General features: G+C 38.8%; 1 protein-coding gene across 1 annotated transcript in view; it reads right to left on the bottom strand.

Annotated features, from left to right (window-relative positions):
- Nucleotides 1–18,889, bottom strand: part of tmem8b (transmembrane protein 8B) — a 33,671-nt gene that overhangs the window by 6,989 nt on the left and 7,793 nt on the right. Inside the window, exons 3-7 of the mRNA XM_020918068.2 lie at nucleotides 12,033–12,129; nucleotides 11,804–11,927; nucleotides 8,486–8,628; nucleotides 6,186–6,364; nucleotides 5,357–5,503 (exon numbers count right to left, since the gene is read on the bottom strand). Coding sequence (XP_020773727.2) covers nucleotides 5,357–5,503; nucleotides 6,186–6,364; nucleotides 8,486–8,628; nucleotides 11,804–11,927; nucleotides 12,033–12,129 — 690 coding nt within the window. The remainder of the gene's footprint in view (nucleotides 1–5,356; nucleotides 5,504–6,185; nucleotides 6,365–8,485; nucleotides 8,629–11,803; nucleotides 11,928–12,032; nucleotides 12,130–18,889) is intronic.

The raw sequence follows: 18,889 nt of genomic DNA, 5'->3' as shown, positions 1-18,889 counted from the left end.
GTCCTTGTATTTGCAGAGGTTGGTGGTGCTAGGCTAATGCAGGTCAATGGGCATAGTTATCCTGTCACTACAAACAGCCTTACCCACTCCACAATGCACCTGAGGTGAAACAGTTATAAAGCCAGACTGTCAAGGTCAATGTTTGTGTTGATAGAATAATGTCTGGAATAAAACTAACCTTGCATCACATGAATCGATGCATGTTAAGGGACTATTTTGTCACCAGCAGCAGAATTTTACTTTGCCGGTAAGATAGGTGCTAGGTGATATCAGTCCGCCGCTGCCAAACTTTCTATCAAAAAATACAACTCGCTGCTGCTGCTCAGACATAAATCCTTCAAATGCAAGGTTGGTTTTACTTCTAAAATTATTCTATCAACACAGACATTCACATCGACAGTCTGGCGTTAAAATGGTTTTGCCTCGGGTGTTTTGTGGAGTAGGTAAGACTGTATTTAGTGGCAGGCTAACTATGGCCATTGACGTAACAGCCTAGCCGCGACCTCTGCAAATATAAGGAATGGATGGAATACCGTATTTTCTGGGCGATTAGGCGCGGTCTTCAGCCTCCAAAAACGACTCCGCGCCTTATAATCCGGAGCGCCTTTTATATGAATTTCCGCGAGTGTTCCAGTACAACTTCAGTAATCGACAAAGCCGCACCACTTGCAGCATTACGGCTACCGTAGTCAGGAGCATCGTGGAGTAATACGCACTGTGATTCCTCATTTTTCCTGTGGACGAGGAAAAGATCAGCGACTGGCTGCAAGAAGTTTACCTTAAGAGACCGGATGGCTTTTTCCACACATCTCCGTCCCTATTGATCTGCGACTCCAGTGCAGTAACAGATTGTTGTCCAGACACAGCCGCCAACAATGGCCAATACAGAGAATGTAATACATGAAGATCAGAGCAAGTACCAGTGTGCGAACATGTGGCTCCAGACTGAGTCAAAATTGAGGGTGTGTACGTCTGTTCACGATCATGTACCAATCAGCATTTGTTATTTTAGGCTTTAATTAACCAAATAATTTTATGACAGTAGCCTATTCAATTGACACAACTTCAAAAAGTCCCTGCTTTTAGCCTAGTGTGAGAAATACTTTCGGACTAAATCCAAACCAGAGTCCCGAACCAGCGGGGGCAGCTCCGGTTCAGGCCGGGCTCAGAGGAGCTGGAGCGGGGAGCCTCGACCTGAGGAAGCGCTTTCCCCGGGAAGAACCATATGTGCGGAGGACGGACGCTCAGAACAACATATAACAAACCAAACTGGGCTCACGCTTCTGTCCGGATGCTACACCACCTCGGAACCAGCCGCAGTTCTTGAGCGCGGAAGACCAGAGCAGCCCACCCGGACCTGTAGTCCACAGCGCATTCTTGCTTTTCCCGCACGGAAACAGCGCGCAGACGACGGAACGTACCCGCTCGGACTCAGTCCATCAAGCACTGGTCTTACTCGCCACCATTTGGAACCAGCACATGGAGGACAGAGCCTCCGGACATCTGACCAACGCGCTTGTAAGACAACAGAAGACCAAGGACCAGACCCCAGCCCCGACCTGAGGAGCTGCGCGCTACGGTGAGCGCTGTTGGCTGCTGCTGTTACCCGAACTCTGGGCTGATGCGGTGAGTTTGTACAAAGTTCTACATGTTGCTGTTTTATGAGTTCATGGTGATAATTTGAGATGAGGACGGCCCGTGGTATTAACAGGAACATCGGTGTTGATAACTGGAGGTATCGCTGTTTTCCCGGGAAACAGAGACATGTCAATCGAACCAGTTTTGGTTCGTTTGCCGGTGTGAAAGCGGACCACACTGGAGTGTATTTGCTACATAATAACAATTTTATTGCATGGTGCGGACCAAATAATCGAACTAGCGGTGTGAAAATGCCCTAATGTGTTATTTTTAGTTATAACCGAACAATTATGAGTTATTGTGAATGCGCTGACAATTTATCGGTCTCAGACAGTTTTTTGTTTTTTACGTGTTACAAATGAAGAAAGTTGAGAGTTAACGTAACGAGTAAACGCGTTAAATAAAGTTTGACTGATTTACCTAACTGTTGTGTTTCGTTTAACGCGCCTTATAGTCCGGTGCGGTTTATATGTGAAAAAAGTTCGGGAAGATGACAGTGTGTCTTATAACCCGGAGCGCCTAATCACCCGGAAAATACGGTATTTAAAGGTTGTATAGAGGATTTTCCAAGGAACGAGAAATCCAGTGACTGTTTGTCCTTTTTCAAATGTTGCGCATGCGTGAAACCACCCCCCCTCCCCTACAGCTCCCTACGTAGAAACGCCTCCTCCCGCCTCCTCCTTACGCCAGAAACAGGTTTGTTTACAGCCGGTGAGCTGCACATGACTTGTAAACAACTAACTACAGTGTTGGTTAGGCAAGACGGAGAAGTGGGGAGCGGGGGAGCGGGTGTGCGGACATTTCGTTCGCGGACGAGAAGTGAGGAGCAGGGAGAGAGGGAGCGGGCAGGGGAGAGGAGAGGAGAGAGGAGAGGGGAGCGGTGCGCGGAGATTCCGTGCCCGGAGAAGTGAGGAGCAGGGGGAAGAGCGGAACGGGCAGCGGGGACAGGAGCAGGAAAGGGGTGCAGAGAAGGTTGCGCGGAGATTCAGTGCGAATGAACTAGCTACAACACGCAGCAGCAAGCGGACTCTTTCTTTGCCTTGAAAATTACGTTTTCAGACATAGGATATCGCTTTCGTGTCCTGAAAAACGTTTGTCTACCTCTTGGAAATAAAGTACGTTTTCATAATAAGCAGAAGTTTCCTGTCCAGGAGTAATTTGGCGACCAATGCGTCAGTCTTTAGACCCTGCGTCTGCTTCAGTTGCGCCATCGCTGGAATGAATCTACAAGAATCACCTTAGTTTGGCTTCGCTGCTTTTCCCCTTGTCTTCTTCTTTCAGCAATCTCAAAAACGGACTTTCTTTTGCGGCTAACTGCTCCTGGATTCTTGTCTGCCATTGCAACAAACTTTGTGCGAACTGCAAGGAAGATATAGGTCAAAAAAAGCCGCTAAGAACTGTTGCGTTGGTGGAGTAAACAGCGTCTTGCGTCTGTGGACTGCGTGACAGGCGTACGCAAACCACATAACGGCAGCGCGCAGGCAAGTCAGTTACGCTAGAAACGTAGGGAGTTTGATTGACAGCCTGTCAGCTAACAGATAACGAGGCAATGTCGTTATCTATTGGCAAATGTTTAGCTAGCCCCACCACGTCCAGAGTTGATGAATTTTTATTCTTTTTTTTGGTCATCATAATTACAGGGCTACTGCACCTCTATAATGCTATCATTGACAATGTGAAACAAAAAAAATCCTCCATACAACCTTTAAAAACGTGTCTCCACATGTCTCCAACACTCTGGCTCACTAGGAAATGAGGTCCTATGTCCAAAATTCCAAACTGTCCCTTTAAACTTATGTAGTCATTGTTTTGCAGTGTGTCCAATGTGTGTGCAGCTATAATGAGCCACTCAGAACAGCACCTGTTTTTAACTTCTTGTTCCTCCTTTCACACACCTGGGACACCCTCCTCCAGAGAACACCGGGCGGAAGCGTGGTCAGTCCGAGCGACCTGCCAGGTCCATTGGGCTGACCACGCCTACAGGAAGTAACAACAGCTGATATACGACACGTCACCACCAACACCGGTGACAGTTCTGAAGATGGTTTGCAGCTAGCAGCCGAAACATGTCAACAAGGTAAATACACTTTACTGCATTGTCTTTAAAAAGAACCCAAGAAGTTAAAGTATATAAGAAGACAAAATGAACATCTTTAGCACCTGCTTTTACTATTATATATTTGAGCCAGCAACAATATTTCAATATGAATAAACTGTGGCACTGCCTTGGCCCCAATAACAGTAAATCTAAAGGCAGAGTTAAAAAATGACTCATATGGCAGCAGTCACCTATGGATGTTCCCCTCCTTGTCATGAAGGCACAAAATAGCTCTTCGCTTCAGGGCTTATCTCGAGTTGTCACCCATCTAACGTGAACTTGCTTACGGTGCTGCACCCAAAATAAAATAAAAAATTCACATAAAGAACTTTTTCACCTCGGTCACGGAGGTTATGTTTTTGCCAGTGGTGATTTTGTTTGTTTATCACAGAAAGATGACTCCAAAAATGTGGCAATGAGGCGAGATGTAAAAATATTAAGATTTGTCTTAGGAGGGGAAAATAACTATTATGGTGAGGAACAAAGGGCAGGGGTCTTCATGTATTGTTTTGCCATACATTACATTGATTGCATATTGAAATAACAATTATTACAACAAAAAGACAATTGAAGTGGATTTGCAGTTTGTATTGGATTTTTTTTTTTTATTGAATATTTGAATATATATTATTAGAATCAATTATAACCATATACTTAAATAAAACTTTTAACTCTTTATTTGTCAATGAAGATCAGTATTCTTGTTTTTTTCTTAGTTATTCGTGTGAGTTTTTATTTTTCAAGCATCTGTTCCCTTCCTTGTTTCAATTTGCTCAACTTAAAGTGTTGAAAATGCAGGATATTGTTCACTTAAGTATCTCAAAGTCATGGATAAAGCAAAGTGCAATGTATTACCTGTAAATATTCAAAGACTGTTTGAGATGAGAACAAGCCACTACAATTTAAAAGGAACCTACATGTTTAAGAAACCCAGATTCAGAACCAAGCTTGCTGTGAAAGGAGTTAACTTATGGAATAGTCTTGACAAAGAAATAAAAGAATCAAGTACAATGATGACATTTAAAAAAAAAACATATAAAATCGAATGCAGTGTGTATGTATGAAAAATAAAACTAAGTTGTTGTCTATAATAATGAAGATTACTGTTTGCAATTGATAAGTAATTGTGCCTGAACTGATATGGAATATTTAGTAACCATCGGTGTTAATGTATTGTCTTGAAAAAGGAAAGAGGGGCAGATAACGTAAGATTTTTTCTTCTTTTTCTTCTTCTTTCTTTCTTTTTCTCATTTCTTGTGTGTCGGATATTGTGACACTGTTGATGTCTTTTTATGCTTTATGAATGAAATAAATAAATAAAACAAAAAATAAAAATAATTAAAGGTATGTAATTAGACATGGCCCTGTTGTATTCTCACATATCACCACTAGATGCTATCTACGTTACTGCAGTCTAAAAGTGTGCCAGCTTTGGCCTGACAGAAGAAGAACAGAGAGCACAAGTTTCACATCTGGTGTCTACAGGTAAAAAAAAAAAATCTTATAAATTTACACATGGTAGCTTCTAAGTGTATCTACAAATTAAAATAGGTTTGAGGTGGCATCAAATACCGGGGTACTGATGCATCTCTGTGGAGCTGGGTGTGGTTTGAGCTGCACCTGTTTGATGATGGACTTGAGCCTCGCCATGGCGATGACCGTGACCCACACGGACATGAGGGAGCCCAGGAAGTCACAGAACTGAAGCACATCATACTCCATTATACAGAAGACCACGATCCCAGGCTGGTCACACGCATGGTAGAACTGCCAACATGGAAAAAGAATGGAGAGCTTAGTGGTTATATATTCTCTTACTTAAAAAGAAATATGTCTGAGTAAAATTCAAACTATTTCTCACTGCTACTTTTCATTTTTTAGTAATATACAAGAATGCCAAAGTCGCTACTGGGCACAACAGCGGCTGAACCTATCCTATCTATTATACTGGCAGGGTAGACATGCTGTTTTATGAATAAAATATAGGCCTGTCTGGTTTGGGGGAATAATAGATTTGCGACTGTGGCCTCTTGGTTAGACATAGGGGTTACTTTATAATTGAATAGATTTAAGGTGACCAATGCAGAGCAGAGCAGGAATAAGAAGCTTGTTAATAATTAAAAGCAAAAAATTTACAGGCATATTTTATCATTTAAAATCTGAACATTCATTTCAGATAAGAAAAGTGACATTGTTCAGAGCAAATGTGTTCTAGTTGATCCAGTGAAAACACGATTGAAAATCTAATAATCTGGTTGTTTATCAGATCCCTTTTTGCATTTTCCCCTCTTGTATTCACATAGTAGTATGAGACAGTCTTGAGGGGTGGTTTATTCACTATCTGCTTGTTCCATCCCCTGTAGTCAAAAGTTGAGAGTCCACTATGCTGCCCGCTGCTTTGACACCTCGGGAACAGTTTGTTTACTTGTATGAAATGGCTCTGACTCACAGTGGAGAAGAACATGGTGAAGATGTAGACGGAGGCCTCCAGGAGGTAGTGGCTGCGGATGGCGATGGCCACAGGCGGCACAAACATCAGATTGGAGAGACACAGCAGCAGAGTGGACAGGAGCTGGAAACTATAGGAGTAGGCCTCTGTGTTGTCAGTGCAGCCCCAGCCATCCCAGCCTAAAAGCACACAAACAAAATCACATCAACAGTGCTCATTTTAGACTGTGCAAAATGAACTTATAATAACTTTACTTCAAAATTCACAATATTAATCTTGATTTTGGTAGTAGTTTTGACAAGTTCAGAAAATTAACTGCAAGTGGAATAAGAATAGTGCACTCTCATACAGCTAATCAACTTTAAAAGAAGAATGTTTACTTTGCACCAAAAAGTCTTCACAAAGGTGTTATTGCTTTGCCCGGAATGTACCACTTATAATGCTTATCTCCATGCCGACAAGCAGGTGAGGCTATCAGGCCAAGTTACAGGTCAGATCTGTGGAAAGCCAAGCCAACTCACAGTATACGTGTTTTTCAAGGTATTTTTTTAGTAATAAAAAGACCTGTTATTGAAAAATATAAGATAGAAAAGTGTAATGCCACTCCGCGCAAAGCAACCGTCCACCAGAGATGTTACACAGCGCACCTTGAAAGAGGGTGCTAACATGTAACATATGTAGATCATCATGTTATGTTTTATTGTTTTGAAAATGCAATTTTTGCGAAAAAGCAATGCATTAACAAGTTTTACTGGTTTCATTTTTTATTTTTGATTCTCTTTGCTCACTCCTCCTTTCTTTAACATGAAACAGCTTATATAATGTACAGTAGACATGTAAATACAATATTCTGATTTCAAGTCATTTCATTAAGGTACTTCTTTTAGTTTTCTCTGAAAGTACAATAAGATTTTGTCTTCTTCTCACATAAAACTAATGCTCCTCCATGAGCAAAAAAAAAATAAAATGGTTGTAGTCCACAATAGTAGCTCTTGGTGTGAACTCCCTGCGCGCTCGACTCCCTCTCACTTCAGAGGAGTTAGATAGCGCCGGAGCACTGGACTGGATAAGACAGTGTGAATGAAATATTAGCACGCCCAGGGTTTGCAAACAGAGGCTTTGCGGTGAGACAGGACAAGGGCGAGTGCAGAATGCGAAGCGCCTGCCAGGAAGTACTCACACATATGAAGACTGACAATGAACCCAATGGAGGGGCTCTGATAAAAGGCAGATCAAAGGGGGATTCTGAAAACGCCCCCAAGGACACGCTTTGTTTGAATTCACAAGCTTATGCTTTATTGAATAGATGATCTTAATTAAGGGTTAGTTTTATTGTCTTTTCAAAATGGCTTAGACTGGGAGATTAATGCAGGCCACTCACTGACTCATTGAACTCCATGCACTTTAATCGCTGAATTGTCAGTTCGCCGCCTCACTCACTATGCTTGATATATTTAGAATCAAATTAGAATAGCTTTGGAAATCTAATGACCCCATTTTCCATACAAAGTTTTATCTAATCTAAATCGTGAAGATGTTTTTTGAATCTAAAGGGCTTTTTCTGTCCGTCATTTTGCAAATTCCATTATTGATTAGGCTAATTGTTATTTGGGAAGCGCTTTTAAAGGGTAGCCAAGCATAGTTAGTGTGAGAAATGATCACAAGTGTACAGGCTATTTGAAATTTAGGCATGCATAATGAACTCAAATAATGGCCAACAAATAAGAAAATGTGCAAACCCAGCTAATACCAAATATAGTCAGTGAAGCAGCTGAAGCTCAGTATGGAGAGCCAGTCGCCCACTAACCACCAACTACACTAGTCTCTTCTACAAAACTCTCCACTGCTTTGGACACGACCTATTCATGGGTTTCAGTCACATAAATGTTAACTGTTATAGACACCATTTTGAGATTATTCCAGACAGAACATTTTGTTTTAAATTAATATTTGCTATGGCAACAGTCCAAATTTTCCATTACTCTGAAACCCATAGATGTTGATGTAATTCATCAATTGTTTAAAGAGGCTCAGATACTGTAAATGTATAGTTTTTTTAATAGTTTGTGTTTCACGGGTTTAAAGTTGCCATAGGCAACAGTCTGCCATGCTATTGCAAATTACATAAAAAACTCAAAATCAGGAAGCAATAATTTTCCTGCAACTGTTGAAGAGTTGCCATGACATTTCCCATTGTCAATGATGAAGAGCCACGAGCCACACATTAGCTTCTTCAATAAAAAAACAAACATCTATTCTTAAAAGTCTAATAAAAAGCAGCATATTTATAAGTGTGTCACCTGCTTTGCATTCACAGGCTGCATACAGGTAGTTGTTGGTGCGTAGGAGCTTGCACTGGCCGTAGGTGCCACAGTCGTTGATGCAGGGAGTCAGGTAGGATCTCATGTACACCTCAGCGGTGACATTGGTACAAGGCTCAAACCTGGAAATAGAAGATAAAGTAGAGTTAGATGGAAGTGAGAGTGGGGACTACACAAGTGGTGCATTACTGGAAAGGGTCCTCCACCTGGTGAAGGCATCAATATTTAACATATGAAGGGTGTTATCGAGATGGATATATTCTGCACATAAATTTTTTACTGAATATCATACAATCCTTTCATCACGCGACTGAAGGAAAAAAAATAGTTTTTCAACTGAATATTGTAAATTCAAATATTACTTTTACTGATTTAAACACTAAAGCACAAATAGGGAAATATTAGAAATGCAAAAAAGAGATGCTAGAATATCAACATGATGTTTTATGGATCATTTACAATTATTGGCACCATAAAAATAGCAGGGAATTACTTAAATTATTATTGTGCTTGTGTCTGCTGTACAGCTATAATCTATGGCACCCCTGGATCATTATGTTACATTTAAAACATTTTAAAATTTTCATTATTCATCAAAAATGATTTAATAAAAGAAACAAGCCGCTGACTTGTGCTTCCAATAGGAGCTGAAACCAGCGTAAACGTCATCACAACAAAGAGTCGGCATCTCCCATGGGTAGCTGCAGATCTCGCTAGCGTGCAGCAGACTTTTTTCATTCATACCAAAATGCCTATGCCATCCTGCCAAATCCTATCCATATCTCTAATTAAGGTATGATCACAATTATCCTCTAACTAAGTAATCGTCAAGTGCCAACTCTGAAATGTATAATATTGCAAACAAAACATGTTTTTTGTGTCAGATTAGTTACCTTATTTACTATTGACAATAGCACACAACGCACCCACATTACAGCTGTGTACTGACACCAAACTGAATCATATCCACATAACATGTATGTAGGTGCTGTTTGTACCTTCTCTAATTGCCAGGTTTTACAATCAGTCACTGAGGGGGGTAATAAACATGTTTGCCGCTTGTACCGGAACATGGTTTAGTTGACACATCTGCTCACTTCTATATCTTGAAGTTACATCCATCAACTTAATTGTCACCTTAAAGATGGCTGTCATTTGTGCCACTCTGTCACCTTGCCCAAACTTTGCACAAACACTAAGTGCTTGTGCAGATCTAACGGATATTACTGGGAAGCCTAGACCTCAGCACTGCACTCATGTGAGAATGAGCTCATGTCCCACACCATCTGTTAATATCTGTTACTCGCATTCAATTGGAAGTCCCAAGTGTGAGAAAAATCTGCCTCATTTCAGTCTGTTCACATTTTGGTGCCATTAATATTTGCCTTAACGGCTCAATGAATAGGTAATACAGGACTGTCAAAAGTGCGGGGAAAGTAGTAGAGGAGGAACAACTTTTTAATTGTTTGAGGCAAAAATATCGTTTCAGTGTTAAGTTTCCACATTAGTTTCACAAACAACATGTTCTTATAGTAATGGTATATTAATGCGTTGCGTATGATTGTAGATACTGTTTTACCGTATTAAATAGTAAACAGATGACAAAGGGTCAAGCCAGGTATTTGTGGGTGAATCTGAATCCTGATTTGGATCCAAGAATAAAAGTATTCCATACTGCTGAAGATGAAGAATAGAATTAGATTAGACGAGAAGACCAAAAGGAACCTTATTGGATTAATTATCCTGATATTGGACAAATGTTATGTTCATTAATATTTTAATAAATCTTGCAGAATACTGTGTAGACATCAGCAGAACGTGCAGTCACTGTACTGTGTTACACTGATGAGATCCCACCTCCAGCACGCTGACAGTAAATGAACTGTTCAGGTGAGCACAGTGGGATGGAGGCAACAGATGGGCCAGGATGTGGCTCACTGAGACAGCCCGCTCTCTTTCAATCAACACTTAGCTCTGTTTCCAAAACTCACATTAATTATTCATTTTTGTAAACAAACTACTAAAACTTATAAGGAGTTTATGAAACATAAATGGGAGTGTGTAATAAAAATATCACCATTACGTCATTACTGAGTCTATGAACGCACAAGTTGGTTGGCTGTAATTTCTGTCTGTACACTTCTTTTAGAAACTACAAGTGAGTTAAGAAAGAAGGCCTTGACTGAGAATCTTCAAGTTCAGAAATCAGTGCTCTATCTTTGCTATTTTTCTTTCAATTTTTTTTTGTCCAAGATAAACAACAAGTATATGGACAGCAAATACGGCCCAACTTTATCTAAACTCTTTAGGTGTGCATGACTGTGAAACTTGCGGGCAGACAAAAGACAGTGTGAGGTGTTTTTGTTCTGAACTCATTCTAATGATTCACACAGCACCATCGACTGTGCACCGTTGCCCCTCACAAAGCTGCAGTTGGTGATTTTGGAGACTGCATCTGTAAAATGATGGCCTATTATTGTGTCACTATAGCACACTGTGGCGCTTTCTATCACAGCTATTATTACATGTTAATGAGCCAGGAGAAGGCTCATTTGGGCTCTATTCAAACAAGCACATTAGCGTGCTATTATGTTGGTTCACGATGAGAGCAGTCACCAGTGCTCCCTGCACGTTATCTGTGTTCATCATTAAGGAATAATGAGATAGAGATAGGTTCTGCTGACACATGGTTGGTACAACTGTTTCTTAAGTCATACATGTTGACAAAGTTTAAAATAACTAAAAGCTTCTTCATGAACCCTTTCCCCATGCACACAAATATTGCCAAGCAAATATCAGCCAGCAGAGGAGGATAGTTTGATAGTTATAAAGTTGTAATATCTTCCACTCTTATGTGGCTACATCTGAACAGAACTGAACTGAAAAGAATGGGAACTAATCAAAATAAGACAAATATTCTGAATCCATAGCTTTTTGAGCCATTTTTAGTAAAGTATAAATTAAACAAAGGACTACTTGTCATTTAGGGGCTCTGATCCACTCTACAGTTCTGTAATATGTGTAGATTCAAAACTGAACAAATTAGTTACACAAAAGGACATGTTGCTATGTTTATAAGCAGCGGGACGTTGTCTTCCAAATCCATTGATTAACTGACACATGCCACCAGGTGTTTCTGACTATCAGATGTAAATACACACAAAAATAATTATTGGGGAACCTGATTATACAGTTTATTTGGGCATGTAAATGCACCTTGTGTCTATTGTTATGCTTATTATTTGGTGTACTTGACCCAAGAGTGTACAGGCTAAATATGGGTTAAGTGGAACTTACCCATGTTCAGTGGCACAGAGCGAGCGCAGGCTGAGGTACCAGGTGCCTGTTTGGGGGTAGGGGATCCTCAGTTTGGTGATATTGGAGGATGCATTGACAGACAGAAAGAATCCAGCAACAGACTCTGCAGTAAAATAAGACACACAGGTGCAATAAGAAATGCCTAAAATGCCCCCTTTTTAAAAAGATTTTAGATTTTTGGTTTTGTCAACAAATAAGACGCACTTACCTGATTCACATTTGAGTGTACCATTTTCCCTCAGAAACAGAGGCATGCCATGGTTGAGACAGCCAAACACAGTGACATTGGCACCCTTCAGCGTTGACTGGGAGGAAGAGAAGACAGAGGCGAAATCACACACAAATGTCAGAGCGGGTGCCTAGTATCAGCCATCTGCCAGTGCCACGGCGCTACGCTAACACTGCTCATGATTACCTTAGGCCTCATTTGCCCTCAGCTGTGCCACTGCTCCACTTTAAAGGGAACAAATCAAGCCAAAAGTGCTCTCCCTCTGTCCGCCCCAGGCACCTCAATGAAGATGCCAACACTCCATCACCTTAAAGACTTGTTAGGGATTAAATATGCAGCCTCTTAAAATATTTTCAGAGAGGACTTTTCAATCCATTGGGAATTGCATTAACATACTCACATTTGCTTGTTGTGTGCAGGGGTATAAGAAAACACGTCTAATTTTTTAACAGCAGGACAACAGCATTAGTATAATGAGCTGAGAGAAATGTGGGTTTGTTTATTAGAACGAGGCTAAAGAAACAAATGTGTGGCGCTATCTGTTTCTAAATGGCTTCATTTATTCTGCTCTTACCAGACGCAGCAGAGAAGGGTTTACAGCTTTAGTAAAAGAATGTATTACCAACAGCACTGCGCACTAGTAAGCACAGCACATATTTCCTACATTGAGAATAATTTGGCAAATACTTCCCTCATAACAAATGATAAATAAAGTAATGTGGTCTAAATGCAACAGGAAAGCTTTTAATCTTATTACGTATTCAGAATTTGTTATGAGAAGTATTTTCCAAATTGTTGTTACCATGCCAGTCAGAGCGACTAAAAGAAGTTGGTATTTGTTTTTCTAATTGGATTTTTTATTTTATTTTTTTTTTTTGGAGTAGATGGAACAAGGCTGAGTAAGTAATAAGTCAGAGAAAAAAATGAGAGACAGGCGTTACAACCTATAAAAGATCTGATGGTACAACAAAGTTACTGGATTTAAATCTATGGCATAATGTTGTTTCTTCATCAAAACGTGTGTTTCATTCACACATCTTTAGCATACAATCCGTGCATTCTTCCCTCATACAGAAAATACTCTGCTCCACCTTGTGATTTCATATTGTAACACAGGAAGTGCTCCACTGTGATTTTAAACACCATACACCTTCACTAGAATCATTTGGATCATTCTGTTCCTGGAATTGCCAGTCTTTACTGAACTAAAGATAAATGGTAGCTGTTAACTTAAAAACTAAAACTACATGACATCACAGCAGAGCATTTTGAGCTTTGGAGATCTAGACAGACTAATACATGGCTTAAAGCTCACAAGAATCTATTTTGTGTAAAATAGGATCATCAAATCGTAGCTGAAATCAATAGTATTGTGCTTGTTAAAGTAGCTGTCTATTTATTATGGGGGTGAGGCTCTGGGTCTTATATTGAGTAAATGATTTGTGAAGTAACACTAAACCCAAAAGTGCTCAGTTCTTTTCAGACAAAAGGACTAAAATTTGTTGAAATAGACTAAATTAAGTGTAACAAAATTGCTACTGGAACAAGTCCCGCGTAGAATTAGATCAGATGTCTGCTTGCACTTAAAATAAAATAAGAGAAAAAAGACTTGCCTGGCCTTTAAACTAGCCAAAGCATTACTCTTCTCCACTATTACATGCTTCTACTATAACTAAAATTGCCCTTATGCTCTAAATAGTATTATGTATATGCGGGGAGTTGGCAAAGTTGTTGATTAATGTAATGACTCCACAAACACGTTGCCAGGTGCAGAGATGAGATTCCAGGCTCCCCAAACTCACCATCTGGACCGTGGAGTGCGTGGGAAGAAAGACTAGATCAGACTGCGGCTCTGCTCAGCTCCATAAAGAACTTTGTACAGCACTGACACTGAATGCGTGCTTTGCTAAATAAACCTATAACAACAAGCTATATATATTTCACTGAGAGTAACGTGGATTCATTCACAATAACATGAAGCTGTGTCAAACGCTAAATTTTTTTAGTGCATTATTATATCTTTGAAAAATAAATGTTGTCAATTGTATGTGTCATTTGGAATAAACAGGTTATAAAATATAGCAAGTAATGAGTTGTCTTATAATCTAAATCAAGAAAACAATTATTTATCTACTGTCAAAAGTTACTAATTTGACTAAACATAGATAAGAAATTTACATTACATATAGATTTGACTAAACACTTTTTTTAGGTTTAATATTTTACCACCTGAGAAATCATGACACCAGGAAATTCCATAACTGTCACCATATTGTACACTGGGTCAAAACTCCTCTAATGTACACATGAATTATTATATGACAAAAAAAAAAAAAAGATAAGAAAACACCTTTATTTTGTTGAAATAATGTTTAAAGTATCAGAAAAATGTGTTTGTGGCGTGAAAATTGGGCCTAATGTTTGGATAAAATTCTTCCTACTGTATCATGGATATGGAAGTCTCTTAAATGGAACTATCTACTTCTGTAATTTTCAACATGTTTTTCAACTTTTCTTTGCAAACTGCTTCTTGATTGGTATAAAAATATCAGTTATATTTACAACAGGCATTATACCACCAAATGCAAAATTAGAGCATCATCGAAGCATGTCATACACACTTTAAGTTTGACATTAAGGGCTTTAATAGTTTAGTTTGAATTTATGGCACAATATTTAGTTGTATTTAGTGCACAATATACATTAACCTTGATGCATTGTACCAGGTTGTAGCGTTAGTGCTAATTTCCAGCTATAGTTCCTGGACAGGCTGATGTAATAGTTCATAAAATCAAACATACAGAGAAAATGTCTTTCCAATAACCAGACCATCATAAAAGTTCTGTAACAACATTCGCACCCAGTTTTCACAGCAGCTTAAAATCATCATCCATCATCCACAAACATCCATCAGAACACTCTCTCCAGACACTCATCAGTCCACATTATGGGCACAGGTTTGGTTTGAGAGGAGCCATTGTTTCGCCAGGCGTGGGAATGTGCCATAGTTTGTAGTTGTGATCAGTTCTGTTGGTAACATGTTCCACTGACGGATGGCCGCGCATGAAAAGGTTAGGTTTCCAAATGCTGTCTTACGTTTGGGAATCCTGCACTCGCCGCAGACAGTTGTTCGAGTGGATCAGGTGGTGGTTTTAGAGGTCAGAGAAACAAATAATTTATAGTAATTAATAATTGTTGTATGTAATTATTATTGCTGCATAATAAATTGCAATCAAATTGGAATTACAATTTGAGTTTGTGCAGTTGCAAATAAAAAAATTTTGTCTCTTTAATGAAAAAATTTGGCACCTGTAGTTTAGGCTTTAATATGTTGTAAAATGCATGAGATTCTGGTATTAGTTTGTCAGTTCAGATTTCTCAAATATTAATGCTCCTGAGGTTGTTTATGTCCAATCTGAACAGAATACTACTTTTGAAACATATATCGCAACTCACAATCACCACTATACTTCCAATACTTACAAAAACTGCAACTGATTTTTAAAATTTAATTTAATTCTTTAAAAACATTCTTCTAATTATAAATACAAACTGATAAATAGCACAGCCATTAATGGACGAATGAACTCTTACTTGTGCCAATGTTCAAAGTCCTTCTAACGACTCAGTGAGCGTGTAATGGCTGTATTTGTTTTAATGGTTTGTTTGGGCTTGAGTTACATCTGTCCCTTGTAAAGACTTGTGTTACATTGTTCAGAGCACACTGCCGCATTAGTCATTGCTAATTTTGCCATTTAAAACCTGCTTGATTTTCCAGATGTTGATCGATGTGTATTTGTCATAGCATCTGTCTGTGTTTTGTTTGAGTGGCAGGACTCACAAACCACAGCATCAATCTTAGTATTACATTTACAAGTAGCCTATCAAATATATTTTCTCACTGGCTCACAGCCCTATTCATACATTTCAGTGTGCTGTTCATAAGCATTACTTTGAGTACATATTGCCATTCAAAAGATAAATAGAATGAAAAAATGTGAAAATGTGAAAATTGATTACTATGGCAATGGGGTAAATGTTTCATTGCTCAGAAACTAATAGATATCAACGCTGGTAGCATTTTGAAAGCACAGTGCTCCACCCAAGCAATGATCCCATTTTGCCATGCTATTTATATGGCACATACACACAATGCCTTTATATCAGTGTTTCAAAAATTATTAAAAAAACATTTGTTGACTTGCTGAACTTAAGTTGATCTTTCTGTCTCATTTGTAGGATTAAGGATTAAAAAACACCCAAAGCAACAGTGTTACTTATTAAAATGTCGAGTTAATAAAAATATTGCATAAACCGGTCGGGCTGCACGATTTGGGAAAAATATCTAATTGCGAAGCGTTGCGATGGAGATTAAATTTGCGATTTATGTTTTAATAATAGGAGTTCCCATTTTAAACTTGTCCAGAGGAATTGACAAAAAGGCACAAGAATTACATTTCAGAACGTGTTTGAACATTGTTAGAAGCTTTTATGTTGTTGTTTGTGGAGCAATTAGAGTACATAAAAGAATACAGACTTTGTGATTTGCTATTATCGTCCTTTCAATTCTAGTAATTGTGCAGCTCTACTCTGTGGTGTGGGAAAATGTCATATATCAAGTATCTTGAACAAATAGGAAGCTTTAAATGGATTTCATATGTGAACCTCCATTGCTGCTAGGCAACAGCCAACACATTGACTTTCAGCACTTCCTATCAACTAAAAACTTGGTGGTGAAATGACACTTTGTGGTTTTGGAGCAAATAAAGGCGCTGTAGATTATTTTAGAGCAGAAAAGGAGACACACACGCCACTTGTATTGTCTCCTAAAGAGGCGCCAATATGCGCAGCTACACTGACAACCATCCACTGACATGTCATCGCCAAAGGGAGAGACATGTCAGTGGAATAACATGTATAATATATAATACATATATAGTGACAGCATGTGCAGAAAATGTAACAAGACGCACACCTGCCCAGGGTCAAATGGTGAGTTTTAGTAAATATAGGAGAATGGATGAAGTTTGAATGTCTGGAAGAAGACATTGTGGAAGTTTTATGGGTTTAAACTTTTTGAGGAATTTTTGATATTTTGAGAATCTTGAATTGTTAATTGCTATGGCAACACTGCTAGATTTTGTAACTTTGAAACCTATGGACAAGCACTCAGTTACAGCAAAGTCCAAAATCCTAGGTCTAGATCTAACAATAAAAATAAAGTGATATGCCATGTTTTAAAATGTAATACATTTTTTGAAGGTCCTCAAAATAGTGTTGGAAGCTGAAGCCCATGAGAGGCAGCAGTTTGTGCAGAGAATGAGGATTGAAACAAACTGCCAACCATTTGATTAGTGGACAAACACTACAGCCAGTGCTGGCTCCAATTAACAAAAAATAAACACAACTTTGAAAATACCACCAGCACAGAATAAGAGTTTGTATACTGTATCTTTGGGAGGAATGCTCCGGGTAGTCTGATTTGTGGTTTGGTTGCCAGGCATATATTGACCACAACCGTTTTAATGGGGGAGGACATAACAGGTCATAACTCAACACAGACCGTCTAGATGCTACTGCTGCTCCCCAAACAACCCTCAGTGAAGTGAATGGCAGTAAAACATCACAGTAGTAAACAACTTATATGATGATGAAATTAAGAATACACAATCATCTTAACAAAGGAGCAACTATTACAATGTAGATACCGCATATATCTCCTATTTTTGCATTTGAATAGTGTTATTTATTCATTGCTCAGTGTTTGCCTACTAATCTAAAGATTGTCATTTTGAAATTATTAGGAACAAAAATTACTTAGGTATGGACAAGTATTGTATATTATAGCAATAATTATTTCCATTATTAGTTTTTTTGTACCTCATGTTGCCTCCTGTGTTTTTGAGCTGTTGTCATAACAACATTTACTTAATAAAATATGCTGTTCAATTTCCACAGTGCAAGGTTTTATGTGAAAGGATTTTATGAAATGCTTTTCTGGGAAAATACGCTATAAGATAAGTTATCACAGTGGTTTGATTTTTCTATTTTAATCTGACCATAAATATGATTTTAGCACAACAACATGTAATTTACACCTACCATAAACAATGACATTGTGGTTGAATTTATAGCCTTATAGATATTAGTCGCTCTACGTCGTACATCATGCATTGCTTACTGTCTGGTAATGTCCTGAATGCCCTATGCAGATATACATTATAGCAGGACTGAAACGGTGAATTACGGTGAACTGATCATCATGGGAACACGAGGTGACCTATATAATGATGATGATGGATGTTGTGTGGAATGACCTATTGAAGTGCGGCATTATGGTCATATCACATTGCTTCCTGTTGCCAGGTCCTCAGAGGGCTGTGGCCGGAGCGGAGACGTAATTGCACCAGGAATTAGTCAATAAACCTCACAGTTATTTATCAGGCCAATTATTCTCATTTCCCACAACATTAACAATATAGCCTCCATTGTGTGACTGCTTTCATTAGAGACAGGAAGATCGGACACCGCCTTAATTTCATTTAGGTTAAGGCTGTGCATAAGAGAAAAAGTGTAGTCTATGATGCATTTTACAAGATTTATTTTTAGAGGTATTTTTTTGTTTTGTTTTTTGTTTTTTTGGCAAGTGCTTGCTGGATCACAATAAATTATGCTGTTGGAGAAAATTGTGGAAAAGTAATAAAACTGGTTTAGTACAAATTAAATAGTAGTTCTTACTTTATAATTATAAACAATATAATATAACTTGTGATTTAGCCTAATTTTAAGAAATAAAAATGTGGCGAAACCATACACAAATGTAATCAATTTAAGGT

The sequence above is a fragment of the Boleophthalmus pectinirostris genome, unplaced genomic scaffold (genome assembly GCF_026225935.1).
Source record: "Boleophthalmus pectinirostris isolate CB_2022bp ecotype Guang Dong unplaced genomic scaffold, ASM2622593v1 HiC_scaffold_4, whole genome shotgun sequence".
Taxonomy (NCBI): Eukaryota; Metazoa; Chordata; class Actinopteri; order Gobiiformes; family Gobiidae; genus Boleophthalmus; species Boleophthalmus pectinirostris.
Note: the sequence above shows the minus strand (reverse complement) of the source record. Positions and strands in the feature narration are given on the sequence as shown.